Source organism: Cryptomeria japonica, chromosome 11, assembly GCF_030272615.1.
Source record: "Cryptomeria japonica chromosome 11, Sugi_1.0, whole genome shotgun sequence".
In the NCBI taxonomy this organism is placed as follows: domain Eukaryota; kingdom Viridiplantae; phylum Streptophyta; class Pinopsida; order Cupressales; family Cupressaceae; genus Cryptomeria; species Cryptomeria japonica.
Window position 1 is genome coordinate 632,149,485 of NC_081415.1, and position 21,268 is coordinate 632,170,752.

The window sequence follows — 21,268 nt, forward strand, 5'->3', positions numbered from 1 at the left end:
TGATTGGATTGCGCTCCTAAAATTTCGAGAAAAATGTCAGGGACCATGTGCACTTCGGGCGCCACGGTCCCGACAACTTTTCACCAAATTTTTAGGGCCGTCGGATATGATAATTTTAGAGAGAATCCCGAAGTTACAGGTGATTTTGAGATGTTTTGACCCCCAAAATCAAGCCCCAAAGTTCAAAATAGGACCTAATTAGGGTTTTTGATTAAATGATGTATTGGAGGAATAAAATGAAAGGGGCACACTTTAATGAAAGGGCCCAATCTTTATGATGTGGAAGGTGATGAAATAGGACCTTAGACCTAATTAATTTGATTAATTAAGTGCTAAAGGAAAAGTGCGATGCAAAGTGCAAGATGCGCCAAGGCGGGAGCTAAACAAAGTGTGAAATTGTACCACTTTAGCAAGTGCGTACAATTTTCGATGCTACAGTATGTTACTTAAAAAAATTTACTCTTGTACATGAATTGAATGTTTAATGTATGAGTTTATGTGTGCATACTCTATTGCAGGTGCATGGATCAAGACATGGTTCAAGATAGGGCCCCATGTGACCCATTGTTTTTATATGTGTGTGTGTGTGTGTGTGTGTGTGTGTGTGTGCATGTGAATACATTTTCTAGACATTTCATATTTGTACATGGGTACTAGACATTTCATACATGTGTACTGTAATCATTTCATATGCATATGTGTACTAGATATTTATTTTCCCTATTTCATGTGTGTACGTGTACTAGACATTTAATACATGTGTACTTGCGATAGATAGACATATATGTGTATGTGTTAGATAAATTTACATTTCATACTACTTTGCCCATATATATATATATATTACGTTTTTGAAAGTTAAGTGTTTAAATGATAGAGTCATTTGAATTTAGTTAAGTGTTCTAGTTAATTGTATGTTATAGATATAGTCATTTGAATTTCAAATGTGCATGTGATAGATAGACATATACATATATGTGTTAGGAATCTACATTTCATACTAGAGTTTGCACATTTTTGAAAGTTAAGTGTTTAAAGATTACAAGTTATTGAAAGTTAAGTGTTTATGTATATTTTAGTTATTCATTAATAAAAAAATTTAGTCATTAAAGTTTAATTTAGTTGTTCATTTTAGTTAAGTGTTTATGTACATGTTTAATGAACTTAATTCAAAAATTTAATGAACTTATATCTATATATTTAAATTTAATGAACTTAAATATCCATGACGCAAATATCCCCTTAAGACCACTTAAAACACCTTAGGACAACATAATTAGATGAATCCAAACAACATAATTAAATGAAACAATATATGTGTAAATATAAATTAAATGAATGTACATAGATAAATAAAACAAATCCATGCATGTGTAAAAATATAAATAAATCAATGATGCAAATATCCCCTTAAATCCCCTTAAGACCACTTAAAACACCTTAGAACAATATAATTAAATGAGTCCATATAACATAATTAAATGAAACCATACATGTGCAAATATAAATTAAATGAATACATAGATGAATAAAATGAATCCATCCATGTGTAAAAATATAAATGAATCCATGACACAAATATCCCCTTAAGACCGCTTAAGAGATCATATATATATATAGATGATCTCTTGGATCATGCATATCTATAAATGAATCAATACATGTATACATACATTTAAAGATGATTTAATAGGTGATTCACATGTTGAAAATTTAAGCTACATGTGTAACTATATACATGCATAACTATATATACAACATAATTAAATGAAACTATACATGTGTAAATATAAGTTAAATGAATACATAGATGAATAAAATGAATACATGCATGTGTACAAATATAAATGAATCCATACATGAGTTTAAATGACACCTTAAGACAACATGTAATGAAATGAATCCATACACATAAATAAAATTAAAAATTAAAATCAATACATACATGTTCAATGCATAGACACAAAATATTTAATTTAAGAATAAAACATGTAAAATCAACATATAAAACGTAAAATAGATGCATCAAAAAAACTAAATTACCACAAGTTATCCAAATGTAACCAGATGTCTAGAAATATCTAAATATATATGAGTTTATCAAAATAAGACCTATCTAATATAATTTACTCATTCAAACATGACAAGTGAACTTAAAGCTCCTGGTACATATAATCTGGATCCTCCCTATCTTTAATAATTAAAAAAAAAAACTCATGATCTTCAATAGGAAACCTCCACTTTTGGTTATGATGTCCTCTTTTTGACAGTGTGTCCAACTGCAATCATGTCGCTATTACTAAGTGACTGTAGTGTAGAACTTTTTGGCCAGTCATATAATCAATGAATGTAATACCATTTGTATCTATCCTTAATTGTTGATAATAGGTGCCTTCAACAACAACTGAACTAGTGGGATATTGTTGCCCATCATCATCATTAACAGATTCCAATAACTTGCATTTTGGTTGTGTGCATCCTAGTAGATAATAATCTACACTTTCAGTATTGCCAGGATCAACAATCACTGCAAAAATGTCACCTGTGAAAATAGACCACATGTATATATATTTCAAGCAATATTAGTTCATTATACATTTTTAAATTATTTTTGAACAATATTAAATTAAATAAGAATTCAAAAATTTGTAAATGTACATATATAATTTACAAAATATGCATGCACGCACCTGTAACAACTAAATCAGAAACACGTTCATAATCAACTGAATATAGAGGATCATGAATATCAATAATGTCACTATCTTCATAAGGAGGCATTGTGTAAAATTATTTCATTTCCCATTGCAAAACATATCCATTAGAAATATTTTGACAATGAGTATATGTGTTGTTCACAATGCAATCAACACAAAAGCATGATTTTCCTCTTGCAAGAATAACATGAGGCTTGCTAAATCCCGTAGTCATGACTTGATGACAACTTCTAATACCATTAATTGATTGACAATTATAAGGATCTGATCAATCAATATCTGATAATACAAATTATTTAGTCAATTTTAGTTCATTACACACATATGCATGATTTTTGCACCATTCAATAATATCATTAGATTTACAGATGGTGTTACCTATACAGAAGCTCTCGCTTTAGAAACTTGGATAACCCATGTACACGCATGCGCCCACACACACACACACACTGTACACAAATATGAAGAGAATTTACCTTCAAGTTCATGTTGGTGAAGTGCACGCTTCTTACATGCTCTCCTTTTCCATGTCCACTCTCAAACAAGTTCCACAAAAAAATTATGCTACATCAAGCATGTTGTAGGGATAACCAGTTAAAAGCTTTTGCAGACTTAAATTGCCCTGACATGAATAACATATATATATATATATATATATATATATATATATATATATATATATATATATATATATATATATATATATATATATATATATATATATATATATATATATATATAAACTTTTGACCTGTTATATACAATCAAATCATATATAAGAAAAAAATCAACTTATAATCAATTAAAAATCTAATGTACTTACCAGCAAATCCATCTGTCCAATCCAATGTTGTGTACATTCTATCCCACGATCTTTAATATCTTCAAAAAACATTCCAAAATAATGTGCTACATAGCTCTTGTCATGACATGTATCATCACTCATATAGAAATGAACCTCCTTGATGATAATGCATTCATTTTCAATACTCTCGATACCATCCACATGAAATTGTGCATGTCTATAGAAAACTTGTACAAATATTGCAACTTGATCGGAATGATAATATTGACTTTGAATTTTTGTGTGAGGACTAAATGTATAGTTCTTGGAGAAATCTACAATTGAAAGAATACAACCTGGTGGAAAATAATTCTTTGAATCATGAAACTATTTAGCCGGCCATCTTGCACCATGAAAATGTTGGATATGTGGATATATCATATTATGAAATCTATCTATAAACTGAATGTAGGGAAATTCACTCTCTTTCAATATAACTTTTTTGGATTCAGTTCCTGACTTACTTTGGTATGTCTCATATTCAAATCTCTTCCATATAACCTGTACATGAATATCAATATTCTCAGTTTGCAACACAAACTTACTAAAAAATCCACAATCATTGCATCCACCTTTTATACATTGTATTTTGAACTCATCTTAATCTTCTAATTTATCACATAAAATAGACTTCACAAATTGTGTTGTACTTGTAGGAATGACTAGATTTGTATTAATTGTTGCCATGAACTTCTTATATGCTGCAAGTGTAGATGAAATTCAACATGATTTTGACAACAACAAGTTTCATGTACCTTATTTATGCATACAAAGCAAGGACGCAATCTCTCAAACATCCTTTGGCAAATATTTACAACTAAAAATTCTTGCTTGAATGCTTCAAACAATTCACTTTGTGTTGTATTTAAGAAATGTTTTGGATGTGTAATATTTCTACCATCTTCATCTATCATTTGCATAGTGTCCCTTCTATTGGAAGAAACACGAGATTGGTTGGTCCAATAATCAATGACTTGTCTTTTTACATCTTCAAAAAAATTGTCTTTTCTAGGAACCCTACAGATATTTACCCAATTATTTTCGATGTTTTCATCCAACATATTTCTCTTCCTAATGTATCTTTGAACATTTCTTCTAGATACATGCATTAATTGATAAATTGCATTAACTTTTTTTCTACGAGTCAATTTCTTACTTGTAATCATACTCATCAATGCTTTATGTGCAACACTTAAATCAACACCTCGACTTGTGTTGTCAATACAATTCAATGCTTCTTGTAAATTTTCACTTATAGTTTCTTTTAATAATGTATCAAGAGAATTTTTCTTATTACCAACACCAAACAACTCCAAAATAGGTTTCATTTCCCTTTTCCTAAAGGGTATGTGTAGGATCATGGTGTGCCAAAACAAGCCCTTATGTGGTAACGAAATTTTAGAAAATCAGAGTTATGTAGCTTGGCATGAAAATTTGAATAAGTTGTGAACAATATTTTTAAAATATGTAAGAAGAGAATCTATGGAAAATTGAATGTAGTTTTAGACATCTAAAAATGGTCAACGCTTGTGGAGTCATACTTTAACATTTGCGCATTGCCTTATTTTAGGGTTTTTGCGTCGCATTAACATTTCTTCTATGTTGCGCACTTGGTCTTTATCATTTGCAAGCATCAAGTCCTTCTTCTGCATTCCTCATTTTTATCGCTTTTGAATTAGGGTTTTGTCCTCTTGTCAATTTTGTCATCTTGCGATCGATTCATCATCGATCCTTGTCCTTGTCAATCTCGTCATTTTGTGATCGATTCGTCATCGATCCTTGTCCTTGTCAAATCATGTCATTGTTGCGATCGATTTGTCATCGATCGTTGTCCTTTACAATCATGTCAATTAGTCATTGCTCCTTGTCAATTGGCGCCTATCAATTTGATCTCTTTATCAATCTCAATCATTTATCAACATTGGTCCTTTGTTAGTCTGAATCATGATCAAATCGACCCTGCATCAATTATCTTTTGTCAAGACCTAATTGTCGTCCTTGCATTTCTAATTCATCTTCTAAGGTTTTATGATTTATTCATTTAATCTTGTTTGTCATTTTCCCTCTAGGTTAAATAATTTATTTATTTATCCTAAGTCTTCTTGTCACAATTAAATATTTATTTAATTGGCTAATTAATCCCCCCTCTTTTTGTGAATTAATTAATGAATGAAAAATTATTAATTAATTTACCTAATTTTCATCAATTTCTAATTTCCTAATTTCCAATTCATCTAATTTTCTATTTTCTCCTATTTTTCTAATATTTCCCCTAATTTCATGGGAATGACATATCAATTTGTCATAATTTTGTCATAATTTGTCAATCAATCAATTTTGCATAGCAATCTTGTCAATTTGGTCATAATTTGTCATAACACCTTGCATAGCAATTTGTCATACACTTGTCATAATTTTGCTATTCGTGATTTGAATTTCCTTTCAAATCTCTTCATGCTAATCTTTTCATCTCTCCAATTTGTCTATAAATTGGATGAATTTATTCAATCAAGGATCCCAATTAATTACATTTTTGAATTGATCTGATCAATCAATCATGCTTCTAGTATCCTTACGCTGTCATCTCGTCTTGTCAATCTTGCTTTCATGCTATACCTTTGCATTTGTAGGTGAGATCCACAAATAAAGCAATTTGAAGAAGAAAGAAGGATAATGGAGAATTATGGAGGAGATATTCGCATTTGTGATGGTTTGCATTTGATTTGAATGTCTTGTTTCCATATCTCTATTGAATGTTTTTTTAGGATTTCTTATCATTGTAATTTAGTTTTCGTGATTGAGATAGTCTAAATTCCTATTTGCTTTGATGATTTCCAAATTCCTATCTACAGTAGTTTCTAAGCTACAAGTTGTTTTTTGAAAAAAAAAATCCTATTTGATGAAAATTTCAAATTTCAATGCAGTGGTACTAAAATTTCAAGAAAAGGATAAGAAGTAGATGTATGTCTGACCACCCTAATCATAATAAAACCATAATATTTTTTTATAATATAATTATAGACTCATGTCTGGATGTGACACATATTTTTTTATAATTTTTTATAAAGTAAATAATTATTTATGAATATTTTACTACAACTTTTCATAGTATCAGAAACTCCTACGTCTGACCACCTGAACGTGGTCAAAACCTTATGAAATTTAATTTTTTTAAATTTTTCCCTATAGTAGACGAAGCATAGGATGTGATGCATGTTTCGGATTTAAAAAATATTATACTATTTGAAAGTTATGAGTGTTTTTCATTCAGTCTATCAATCAAGACTTTTGTCAGAATTTAATTAGAAAATAAATAATAATTATTTATTAAAGTTGAAATAAGACAAGCCTTATATTGTTGGAAAGCTGAGAACATCCTTAAAAAACCCTTTTGGTTTTATCAATTTTGGCTATTAAAAAAAGTTGTTAGCCACCAGTGTAAAGTCTAGAAAATCAAAGAATACAGAAAAACACATTTTTTCAATTGACTTTCTAGGTTTGTCACTTCCAAGACAAATCCCAAATCATTCCTAAGCCAAAATTTCAAATTTCAAATTTGTACAACAAAAATCGGATATCCAATTTTAATAAGTAAATTCACTAACTAAATTTGCATGTAATTAATCTATTGTTTATTAATATATTAATATATAATATTTTAATATATTAATTTATAAATAAATTAGTATATGATATTAGGGAGAGGGAGAGGGGGAGGGGAGAGTGGTGAGAGAGAGAGAGAGAGAGAGAGGGAGAGAGGCGAGGGAAGGGAGAGAGAGATAAAGAGATTAGGGGGGGAGAGAGAGAGAGAGAGAGAGAGAGAGAGAGAGAGAGAGAGAGAGAGAGAGAGAGAGAGATGGGGAGGGGGAAGGGAGAGAGGGAGAGGGAGAGAGATTAAGGGAGAAGGAGAGAGGGAGAGAGAGAGAGAGAGATTAGGGGAGAGGGAGAGGGAGAGGGAGAGAGAGAGAGATTAGGGGAGAGGGAGGGAGAGGGAGAGACGGGGAAAGAGAGAGAGAGGGGAGAGACACACATAGAGAGAGAGGGGAAAGGGAGAGAGAGAGAGAGAGAGAGAGAGAGAGAGAGAGAGAGGGAGAGAGAGGGGGGATATAGAGAGATAGAGAGAGAGAGAGAGATAGAGAGACGAGGAGGGGGAAGGGAGAGAGACGGGGAGGGGGAAGGGAGAGAGAGATAGAGAGATTAGGGGAGAGGGAGAGAGTGATTTTGGCTCTTATGGTGTCCTAAGGGGTCATATTGTGTCCTACGACCCCTTAGGATATCATATAACCCCTTAAGACACCAAATTGTGTCGTTATGGGTCATATTGTATCCTAAGGGGTCATATTGTGTCATATGACCCATTTAAGACACCATATGACCCCTTAGGACACAATATGACCCTTTACAACTCTATATGGTGTCGTCATGGGTCATATGACCCCTTATGACACCATATGGTGTCGTTAGGGGCCATTTGGTGTCTTAAGGGGTCATGGGGCACCATATGACCCCTAAGGAAAACATATGATCCCTTATGACACCATATTGGGTCGTTATGGGTCCTATGGTGTCCTAAGGGGTCATATTGTGTCCTACAACCCCTTAGGACACCATATGACCCCTTAAGATACCAAATTGTGTTGTTATGGGTCATATTATGTCCTAAGGAGTCACATTGTTTCATATAACCCATTTAAGACACCATATGACCCCTTAGGACACAATATGACCCTTTACGATTCTATACGGTGTCGTTATGGGTCATATGACCCCTTATGACAACATATGGTGTCGTTAGGGGTCATATGGTGTCTTAAGGGTCATGGGATACCATATGAACCCTAATGACAATGTAGGACCCCTTATGACACCATATTGGGGCGTTATGGGTCCTATGATGTCCTAAGGAGTCATATTGTGTCCTACAATCCCTTAGGACACCATATGACCCCTTAAGACACCAAATTGTGTCGTTATGGGTCATATTGTGTTGTTATGGGTCATATTGTGTCCTAAGGGGTCATATTGTTTCATATGACCCCTTTACGACACCATATGACCCTTTAGGACACAATATGACCACAACTCTATACGGTGTCGTTATGGGTCATATGACCCCTTATGACACCATATGGTGTTTTTAGTTGTCATATGGTGTTCTAAGGGGTCATGAGATACCATATGACCCCTAAGGACAACATATGACCCCTTATGACACCATATTAGGTCGTTATGGGTCCTATGGTGTCCTAAGGGGTCATATTGTGTCATACGACCCCTTAGGACACAATATGACCCCTTAAGACACCAAATTGTGTTGTTATTGGTCATATTTTGTCCTAAGGGGTCATGGGACACCATATGACCCCTAAGAACAACATATAACTGCTTATGACACCATATTGGGTCATTATGGGTCCTATGTTGTCCTAAGGGGTCATATTGTGTCCTACAACCCCTTAGGACACCATATGACCCCTTAAGACACCAAATTGTATCGTTATGGGTCATATCATGTCCTAAGGGGTCATATTGTATCATATGACCCCTTTAAAACATCATATGACCCTTTATGACTCTATACAATCTTGTTGTGGATCATATGACTCCTTATGACACTATATGGTGTCGTTAGGGGTCATATGGTATCCTAAGGGGTCATGGGACACCATATGACCCCTAAGGACAACATATGACCCCTTATGACACCATATTGGGTCGTTATGCATCCTATGGTGTCCTAAGGGGTCATATTATGTCCTACGAATCCTTAGGACACCATATGACCCCTTAAGACACTAAATTCTATTGTTATGGGGCATATGGTGTCCTAAGGGGTCATGGGACACCATATGAACCCTAAGGATAACATACAACCCCTTATGATACCATATTGGGTTGTTATGGGTCCTATGGTGTCCTAAGGGGTCATATTGTGTCCTACGACCCCTTAAGACACCATATGACCCCTTAAGACACCAAATTGTGTCGTTGGGTCATATTGTGTCAGTATGGGTCATATTGTGTCATATGACCCCTTTAAGACACCATATCTCCTGTAATCTCTCTCTCTCCCCTATCCCCTAATCTTTATCTCTCTCCCCCTACCCCCTCCCCCCTCTCCCCTAATCTCTCTCTCCCCCTCCCCTTCTCTCTCTCTCTCTCTCTCTCTCTCTCTCTCTCTCTCTCTCTCTCCCCCCCCTAATCTCTTTTTGTCCCCCTCGCCAGATCTCTCTCTCTCTCTTCCCTCCCCCTCTCTCCCCTAATCTCTCTCTCCCCTCTCCCCTAATCTCTCTCTCTCTCCCCCTACCCCCTACTCCCTCTCCCCTAATCTCTTTCTCTCCCCCTCGACAGATCTCTCTCTCTCGCTCTCTCTCTCTCTCTCTCTCTCTCTCTCTCTCTCCCTCTCCCCCTCCCCCCCTCTCTCCCCCAATCTCTCTCTCTCTCTCCCCTCTCCTCTAATCTTTCTCTCACTCCCTTACCCCCTCCCCCCTCTCCCCTAATCTCTCTCTCTCTCTCTCAATCTCTCTCTCTCTAAAATATGAGTAATGAAATCGGATATCAGATTTTATCAGATATTTGATTTTTACCACTGCCATTAATGTGGCAACAGTAAAAAAAAAGGTGGCAACGGGAAAAAACTTTGGGACCATAAATTTATACATTAAAATCGGATATCCGATTTTTGTTAAAAAAAAAGAACCTTGTGGGCCATTTTGTGGATTCCAACAACCCACATTCTTCACATTTTGTTTTTTGTCGACAATCACGATGTGTACAGGGAAAATAGAAGCTAACACAACCAGTGACAAATGATGATGGGTTCACATATCCTATAGGTTCAGTTGTTGTTGTGGGAACCTGGTTGTGAACATACATGATTATAAAGAATGACATACCTGCATTTGAAGACTATGAGAGACACAAAACCATTCTAATGTATTCACACCTTATTATAGCTACAAATATCAAGTTGTTGAAGCATCAAGCAAAACTGAAGACCAAAGACCTATGGACAATGACTACTGCTGATCATGAAGCAATACTAGATACTCTTAAGCAAAGATATGACCCTTCACATACTTGAGTAGTAGGTCTTTAATGGTGCCTTATTTTTTTTATCATGCATTTTATTTCAAACAATGATCATTAAATCTTAATTTTCAAGTTTTTACGTGTATATTAAGGATGTGCTCAAAATGCAAGTCTATTGATGAACATTTTTTTTGGAAACACAGTTTTTGCATGCACATAGTGGGTACACTCGATATAATTGGAAGGGGTGTATTTTTGCAACATGACTTCTTATCATGCATTTGATGAGCTTTACAAATTTTGTTATTAGACAACACTATTTGACAATTTTTGATGATATAATTATCCCAAAACCTTAATGCTCATGCAAGTCTTTTTTGATGATATACAATAGTATCACATTATGATTTTTGCATCAACATAGTGGGTTCTCTTGATATAATTTGAAGGGATGTATTTTTATGGTATAGAATCCCACCTTTTCATTTATTTACGTAAGCTTTTCTCTTAGGACATGAGGATGTTTGATGCAGATGAAGTGGGATGTTGTATTTGCACATGGATGTGAATTGATGTAACTTTGTTATGATGATATACAATGTCCATGAACAATTTGGTTTAGTTATATTGATGAGATATAATGTATCTGTACATGAGTACATTGGTGTAGTTGTATTGATAATGATGAAAAATCATGTTTGCATATTCCTTCATGGATGTCACATGAAAGTGTAATGGTAATTATGTGTATACAATACATGAAAATATTGATGATCACTATGTGTCTATAGTGTAATGCTTGTTTATCTTTATTTTTTCATTGAATGAGGCTGCCGATTTTTTCGTCAACCGAAAAAATGTTGCCCTAATAAAACCATAGGGAAACTTGAAAAACCGAGATAGGATTTTGTAGGGACCCCTCTCATGGCCCCGTAGGTTCAAACAAATCATTCACAGTTACCATAGATTTCGAGTTAGGGCCCGTCAAAGTTTGACAATGTTTAGCACTTAGGGTGCTCAAGCGACAATGTCGGTAGGGTATGACCCCGAGCGTTTGACCAAGTGCGGGGGAAAAAATAGGAGCATGCATAGGGTAATAATGCCTAACTGAACATGTCAAAACTGATGGTTCATTATCACGATGAGAAGAACGAGAAATTGGCCACATGACAACATTCGATTGAATGAGACTGATGATTTTTTCCCCAACCGAAAAAATGCTGCCCTAATAAAACCATAGGGAAACTTGAAAAATTGCAATAGGATTTTGTAGGGACCCCTCTCATGATCGTTTAGGTTCAAAAGAATCATTCCTAGGTGCCACGGATTCTGAGTTAGGGCCCGTTAAAGTTTGACAATTTTTAGCACTTAGGATGTTCAAGGGACGATGCTTCAAGCTTCTGTGCTCAGTAATCACTATGTAGAATCCCTGTGCATACACTTGCCCGCATACATTGTTTATCAATAGTTTCCTATTTACAAACAATTAGGTAATCGCTTAATCTCCTTGATCACATTTCCCATGATCAATCATAGCCATCCGATCTTCAATCTTGTCCAGGTTCAATGCATCTTTCGATCTGAAAATGTTTTACCCTACCTTGGAACTTGCATAATAGTCTTGGAACTTGTGCCAGGGTATTGCGGTTCAATCTGAGTTGTAGATCTTCATGTCGACTTTTCATTGCCTTAGATTCGTTAACAAACTTCTTCCATGACTTACCAATCATTTAATCTGCTCCAGCTCATCAGCTTCCTTCATTAAATACTGCATCTAAACATTTAATGCATTCTATTATAGCTCGGTTACAACTTGGTAACAACTCAGTGAATACTAAACTTCACTCAGTAGACATTCCGCCTTCATTAACCGATAACGATAACCTTAGGGTTTACCAACTAGGTTCTTTGCTTGATAACATAGTATAGTATTAACCTTTACAATTTACAACATATGTATGATGTTAAAACAATCTAAACATCATGATCTCATCATTGTCTGACTCGGTAGTAGTTGCCCATTGAATACCTTATTCATCCCCTTATTCATCATATTCTTTCCTGTGTCTTTTACCGACGTCTTTATAATCTTCATATCATACTTCTCAAGATATGGCAACATCATACTGAATTAGAAAAACAATTTCTTGACATCAATGAAAAAATAATAATATCAAGACAGTAAAACATCTTTAATCAGTTATATCCATAATCATCAACAACCTTCGCAATATCCTTATGAAATGTCAACAATCTTTCATTGTTTGTTATAATGCAATATTGCCAACAAATGCATAGGGTAATAATGAATTGTATTTTATTGTTTATTAAATTAATTGTATTTTTTTGTTCATTAAATGAATTGTATTGTGAATTAAAAACCATATTAACCATTGTTAATTATTGGATTGAAGATTAATGTTTTCCATGATAACACCATGTACACATGAGCAACAATTTATATGATCAAATATCAACTTCTGTATATATGAAAATGTCAAATGATTACAAGTGTATGTCCATACACAAATATGACATAAATGCCAACTGAAACAAAATATATGTCTATATACGTGAATGTATGTCCATATACAAAATATACATGCCAACTAGACATGTAAGAATCCCAAAACTATCTATAACATCCTAAGCTACTAATGGATCATCAAAATTGATCCTCTTCATTGCACTGCTCGGCTCTGAAGGATCCTGCACAAAAAAAAAAAAACCATGATTAAGACTAGTTATATTATATAACTCACATTCAAAAAGTTAACTTAAAAATTATCTATAATTGAACTATTCTTGTTTACCTCATCTCCACGTTTTCTCTTTGGCTTTGCAGGACTCTTGATGTATGTCTTCAATAGAGGAGGTATGTTTTCAATATTTTCATACACAACCTACATATGTTCACAAACATGACATTGATACAAGCTAACATATAATTGTCACTGATAATAATGAGTTATATCTACCAAACACAAAATAAAATAAACATGCATGTACTCGAGGCATCTCTTCTTCTTCATCATCTTTAGGTATAGTGGGTGTAGTCAACAAGGATGTGAAGCCAAGAATTCTCTTTACATATACACAAAAAGTATATGAAACTATCAATCTATGTCTAGATGTGTATAATCATTATAAGTTATTTAAACTATTCATTCAATCATATTTGCATTCAATTACCTTTCTCTTGTCTCCAATTGCACTACCAGATCCTAAATCACATAGCCCCGCACTTGTGTTGCTTGTGCCCTACAAGAGTAAAATAAGATATACATGTAAGTTACTACATAATCTAATTAATACCAATATAAATGATGAGCATGTATGTACAACAAAATACAAATGACTAGGTGCAATAATATATGTACCGTAAACCTATCAAGGCCAAATGAAATGGCCATCAAGGTGCCCTCCTGGATGTGTGTCAACTCCTCCTCGATCATCAACTGTTAAATAGACCATGTAAATAAAAATTAGTACTTAACATTATCTAGATTATAAATATTTGATTTAAAATATAGAATGAACTGTGAAAATACAAATCTTGCCACTACATCATCAATGTATGATGAGGGTGCCTCCTCACCTCTAGCATGTGAGGACTCTCTAGGGTATCCTCCAGTTTGTGTCATAACATCTGGTGCATTGTTCATCTCATGCACCTCATAATATTCACAATGTGCACGAGGATCAATAGGTTGTCCAACTAGACCCAAGCATATGTGCCCACACATGATATAACTATAGGGCATGCAAATGTGTGGAGCCAAGGAGGACATGTCATCGTCATTGGATGCATCGCTACCATCAAAAGTAAGCTGAGCTACTGATCTAGCCTGAGAAACCAAAAGGCTACTCAAAGAGTGAATAGCGAATATGGTCCATGATGCCGCCTCACAGATGATATTTGGATGTTGCACTGGAGGTGGGGGATCAACAGGAGGATGGGGGACATATGGGCCCTAGACTACTTTGACTTTCCTAGGTCTATTTTGGGCCATACCTAAACCCACACCCTGGAAAGGTTGGATGTCAAAGTAGTTCACATGTTTTCCTAAAACAAACTCAGCATACAATTTTTTAATGAAGTAGAAGGGGACATCAAGATTGTTGTTGGGTGGTTTGTCGAAAACCATCCACCAACGATCCCAAAAGTTTTTCACAATACTATCATTTGTGCACCATTTAATAGAAAGTTTTTTTTTTTTGGGTCTACAGGTTGACCAGTGTGGGGATTCACAAACAATGTGGCGATAGCGGCTTTGGATATCTCGAGATCCTTGATCTCCTTATAGGACAAGCCATCCACATATTGTTCCCTCATAGAATCTCGCCACAAACGAGTGACATTGCACTCCCCAGTGACAATTTCTATACTCTTTATGATTGACATGAGGGGATCAAACATTGGGTTCAGGCGAGGGATCCTACGATAAACATCTACAATCCCCCTCAATTGGTTCAAATTTTGTGCAATTAAATCCTGAATTGAGGGGGGGTTTGGCAAAGGAGGGTTTTGTGTAGGAGGGTTTGGTAGTTGCGGTTGTGGTTGATCAATGTTTTCACTATTATCCCTCATTTTTATCCTAATTGAATGTAAACAATTGAATTTAGTTAACAAATTTGAACAATTTTGTATTTGATTTAAAAAACCTAGTTTTCATGAAAAAAACCATATTTTCAATGGAAAAAGAAATAAACATTAAAAAAAATACAAATATTTGAATGAAAATGATGAAAAACAGTAAAAATCCTACCTTTTAATGTTTTTTTTAGCAAATTTGGGTCAAAAAACTGGATATCAGATTCTAAAAAATCGTGTAGCTCGTGGGTTAAAAATAACTCACGAGCTGTAACAGTCCATTTATATTGTCTTAGAAAATCGGATATCTGAATTTTATAATTAAATTATTTTAAAATAACATTATATTATATAATACGTATTATATAATAATATAATATTATATTATATATTATATAATATATAATATAATATAATAATATATTATATAATATGTATTATATAATACATAATATTATATTATATTATATATTATATATTATATAATGTAATATAATAATATATAATATGTAATATATAATATATTATTATATTACATTATATATTATATAATTTATTTTTTAATTTAAAATTACCTATAAAAATTGGATATCTGATTTTGTTCAATATCCGATTTGCTTAGGTGTTTACCATGCCAAGGTGTACTGACACCCAGGCCAAGTAAAAAGTCAACATGAATTTTCGCATTTTTAGGCGAGTGGAAAATGCTATTTTTTTCACATTGCCACTTTTTGCCCCCCATGATCCTGCACTAACCCTAAATAACTTAGCAAATAATTGTGCTCTTTCAATAATAGAGTTATTTTTAAAATAATCATCCCATAATTTCTTGTAATGCAATTTTAATGTACTTTCAGGTATCATATCTTCAGATGGAATTTTATTGAAAAGACTATCTTCATCCATTTCCATAAAATTTTCCATACCAGAAAAAAAAATTCATCTTGTACCTGAGTAGATGTTTCTTGAACATCATCATATTGATCTTGGACAACAACAAATTATTGTTGATTACGTTTTGTATGACCTTTCATCTTATCGTCCCTTTTAGGATCATACAACATTGATCTAGTCCTCTTATTCCCCATTGCAAAAAATATTTAGATCTTCAAAATTTTGTGCTTTGAACCTAAAAACAAAAACATGCAAATATACAGATCTTCAAAATTTAGTGCTTTGAACTAAAAAGGTTATATATAGTTACTTTTCCTTGGTTTTTAACAAAAAAAATGTAATTAGTGAAATGTATAAATAATTTTGCATTCTTAAACTTAACATGTGTAAATTTCATCCATTTAGATCATTTGACTTGAAGTCAAAAATTTTATAATTTAGAAAATGATAAAATAAGGCTCAAAAAATTTAAGAGCATTGATAAAGAGTAAGAAATTAAGTTTACTTCAATTAGATACATTTGACTATATGCAATGTACATATGAACACGATTTAATAACATTAATTGCTTGAAATCACTTAGCTAATATATAGAGAATTTGAGTCAAGTATTAGGAAATAAAATATAATATAATTAAGTACTAAATAGTGTTGAATATATACTCAATTTCATTAAAGTGTTTAAATATATTTTACAAATTCAATATTTAGTTAGATTTTAAGTATGTAAATTTATAAGAATTAATCTACTCATATAGTAAATAAGTTATATCTAGTTACTTTTCATTGTTCTTAACAAACAAAATGTGATTAACGAAATGTATAAATAATTTTATTTTCTTAAACTTTTTAAATTGAATAAATGAAACATGTGTAAATTTGATCCATTTAGATCATCTGTCTTAAAATCCAATTTTTAAAATTTAGAAAATGAAAAAACAACATTCAAGAAATAAGAGCATTGATCTAAAGAGTAAGAAATTAAGTTTACTTGGATTCTACATTTGACTATGCAATGTACAATGAACATGATTTAATAACATTAATAACATGATTTAATAACAATAATTAAAAAAATAATTTAAGATCATAATTGAAAATAAATGATTGAAGCACAATTAACGAATAATAAAATAAAGTTTTAAATTTAATCTAAAAAATATATAATTTCCAAAAAAAATCTAATATTATAAATTAAGCATGATTGAAAAAATAATTCAAAATAACATACTTGGAAAGGGTAGACGCCTTTCGAAAAAAAATCAAAATCTTCGCCCCTTTATAAAATTAGAAATATACGCCCTTTTATAATCTTCCTATTCGCTCCAAAATGCCACTTTATTTGAGAAAAAATGGATTTTTGCAATAATAACTCTTATTATTTTCGCACTTGATTGTTTTGGATTTTCATAATGGAAATTTTTGGTTTTTTTTACATGTGGTTCAAGCGATTGGTCGCTTGTACGAGTCGGCCCTCATAGTTTCGGTCGAAAGCGGTTCCGGCCAGAACAACCTATGTGGAATGCCAAGTGGCAGCCACATCAACAAAAATGATGATTTTCTGAAACTTGTCACTTCTACAACAAAATTCAATAGGTAAATTAAACTTATTAAAAAAACTAAAAATGCCCTTTTGTAGAGATCGAAGTCATGATTCTACTCATATAATTTTTATAATGTTTTGATTACATTTAATATATGAAAAATTAAAAATACTACAACTAGGTATTCTTTTGTTCGATAACAGAGTGCTTTGAAAAACCAAAAAAAATATCGAATCACTTAAAAAAAAAATGAAAAAAATATGGTTCACTAGAAGAGAGAGTCTTCTACAAAAGGGTATTTTTAGTTTTTTGATTATCATAAATTGAATAGACAAATTGTGGTGGGAGACAAAAACTATCAAATTCTGTTGTATTTGACTTCCAGATGCCATAACAAAGAAAATATACATCAAAAATTAATTTTTTTTTTCATACATTGTATAAATATGTGATCTATAACGAATATCAAAATCGGAAAAAAGTTGATTTACATATTCTTTTGACGTGGGAGCTAAACCCCTTGATTTTCAGCATTTTTCAGCAATAAAAAATGGACTTTAAAGCTAAAAAACAATATAAATTATTAAGAATTTTTTTTGTGAAAAACTTAAAGTTCAACAAATTTTACACATTCAATTAGTTTACATCATCTTCAAATTCAAAATTCAAATGACACTTTTATGGCAACAAAATTGAACAGTTATTGTTGTGTTAGCCTTTTCCTTTGTAAAAGTGTGACACAAGCTTGTACTTTTACCCATGTCTCTTTGAATATGGTTGTCTTTAAGTGTATTAGCTTAATGAGTCTAGGTAGTGTTTATAGATATCATTTATTTATTTGACTCAAAATGTGAGTGCACACTCCTAGGTCAAATAATGTTGGTGGGTTGAGCTAATAATGCTAAGAAATACTAAGAACAACAATTTCCAACATGCAAATGTGATTCTTTCAATATAAAAATTGAAATGAGCTCTATATATTATTTATTACGTAAATTTAGTACTTCAATTAGAGGCACATTGAATTGATTATTTTTTAATCCAAAAATGTTTCAATATATTACATGAACATGTATCATATTATTTCATAACAAGCAACACAAAGTGGATCATGGAGTGTGATCTAAACATTGATGCAAAAATCTTTTACACAATTGAATTTAGAAATTTTTTATACAAACAATAATGGACTATAGAAATATAAGAAGTTTAATTGGCACCCTTCATGGGATGAAATTATGCTACAAATCTAAGCACCTATAGTTGCTCTCTCCTCTTGATGATAGATCATTGACTATGGAAATCCATTAAGTTTAATTGACACGCTTCATGGAAGGAAATTATACTACAAATCTAAGCACCTATAATTGCTCTCTCTTCTTGATGATAGATCACAAAATGTGATTGGAAACGTTGGCACAAAAAACTTTTACATTGTTAAATTTTAAAAAAATTATACAATTATACAAAATGACTACATAGTTGAAATTTTAATTTGAATATTTGAAATATGATTTCTCCCAACATTTTATAGATTTAATTAAAGTAATTGTACCACTTTAAGTGAACTATAAACTAAAATTATTAATCTCATATAAATATATAAAAATGATTACAGATTAAGAAATGAAAAATATATAAAATTTATAAAAAATTAATCATACACAATCTAATCCAGAAGCACTCTAGATAATATCTAATGGATTGTAAAAACTTGATGATATTTAATGGATTGTAGAAACTTGGATGTCTGTTATTATAATATTTCACTGAATCCACCAAAAATAAACATACAATTAAATGAAAAATAGCATAGACGTGCTAAATCCACTCTTGCAAGAATTGGATTTACATTTGATACAAACTTTTCAAATCATCTGCAATACAAATGGAATTGGAGGATAAAGACTCACTCAAAAGTTAAAAGTGCTGTCAAAAGACACTTGATTTAATTATAAAAGTTCATGTTATAGACAGTGACACCATTCAAATCTTCTAGATTAAAAAAGAAACAAGTGCAGAACAAATTGCTAATAAAGTGAAAAAGACAAATAACTACTGTCGTCACAATCGATGCAATTAAATAATAGAATATCCCGTGACTTGTTGCTTTCAACCATCTTTCCTTTTCTAAGCTTTTCTGATAGCCTGTAAAAGAGTAATCAACATATGTTGAACAAGATCGAATACAAAGCAAGCAATACGATTAAATCAGGGCGGGTTAGAGCTCCGGCATCGTTTTTCTGGCTGGGGTGATTTCGATTTCCTTTGGGAGTGTTGAAACCCCCTGCATTCCCCATTCCCCCACTTCCACTTCCGCCGCCGCCTGTTCCTCCGCCTGTTCCTCCGCCTCTTCCCATTCTTATACTTTGATTCTTTACTACAGATCCAGACACAACACTTATCGTCACTTTTTCTCCAGATTTGCAGCGATCAGAAATCCTCGACATAAAATACCAGATTCCGCTCGTATTCAGTTCAATGCCCTCCCCGCCTTTGTAAATTACCGCCGTTGAATCCTCCGCTCTGCAAGCCTCATACTCGGATTCCGACATCACTCGGGCAATATCATTCCTTTTATCCTGTATTCCAAATTCTGCACCATAACACCCAAAAATAGGGCATTATAAGTTAAAAAAGCTAAATACAGATCTGATCCTGATGACGGGCTTTATGATCGAAACTTTCAGAAGCTATTGTACAGGTTCTTTAACAAAATATATATTACCCTAAATATTGCGCTTTTAGAACCCTAAATATTACGATATTACAACTATTCTATCAAATTTAACACAGATTAGGGCAAATCCACATACCTAATGTGTCGCGAACAAGAAAGTTTGATCCGTGATCGGAAACCCTGTAGAAGCTGTGGTTACCGCAAATTTTCCAGCTGAGTGTGTGATGAGTGCCATATGCTCCCTGCAATGTTGTAAACAGAATCTGTGCAAAAAGCCCTAAAAATACAGAGGTGTTGATATCCATTGCAGAGGCTGTTGCAGCTGAAGATCTCTCTCTGCCTCCTCAAGTTTTAACGTTTCAGAAATGAAGTTTTTATGAGCATCATGTTAGACAATGAAAAAGCGAAGCAATGCTTCTAGAGAAACATAGAGGCCAGTTGTGTCTGCTTCTTGTCTTTTAAAGAATCGAGGTACGCAGAATAATTCCTTGTTCCTCCACATATATTATATTAATGCACCTAATCAATGCAATCGAGGCGTTTCAAAGATATTGGCAGGGGCCGGTGTGTTTGATCCGCTGGAACACTCGATTTTTAAACTTTTGCTCCGTCGAAGTAAAGTATATTCTCTTAAAATGTATCTGCTCTATACGAAAACACAAGAGCTAAGGACCTCCTATTTTTGTTATCATAGGAAACAGGGGTAAACTGTACGCCTATTACGACTGAGAATTTATTCCCAAGCTTGTCACGGGGGACACGGGTCTCTTCCTCGAACCCAGCATAACCTTTAAAATTATTAGTTTAAGTTCGTCTAATAGTAAAGAATTTGTGTATTGGAGTATTTCATGTTAACAATTTGGTATTGGAGTGTTTTATTAACAAGGGGCCGTATATTTTTGTCCGCTGCATAGATGTTGCCTAAACAAAAGGCCGAAGTTGCCTTAGAGTGACTACCTTGTA

At 33.0% G+C, this 21,268-nt stretch overlaps 1 protein-coding gene across 1 annotated transcript; it reads right to left on the bottom strand.

Annotated features, from left to right (window-relative positions):
* Positions 1 to 19,541: 19,541 nt before the first annotated feature.
* Positions 19,542 to 20,866, bottom strand: LOC131063163 (umecyanin). The gene is made up of 2 exons (XM_057996939.2): positions 20,442 to 20,866; positions 19,542 to 20,221 (listed from the first exon to the last, which is right to left on the bottom strand). Exons 1-2 carry the CDS (start codon positions 20,608 to 20,610, stop codon positions 19,788 to 19,790), a joined length of 603 nt encoding a protein of 200 aa, XP_057852922.1. The 5' UTR covers positions 20,611 to 20,866; the 3' UTR covers positions 19,542 to 19,787.
* Between the last annotated feature and the right edge of the window lie 402 nt (positions 20,867 to 21,268).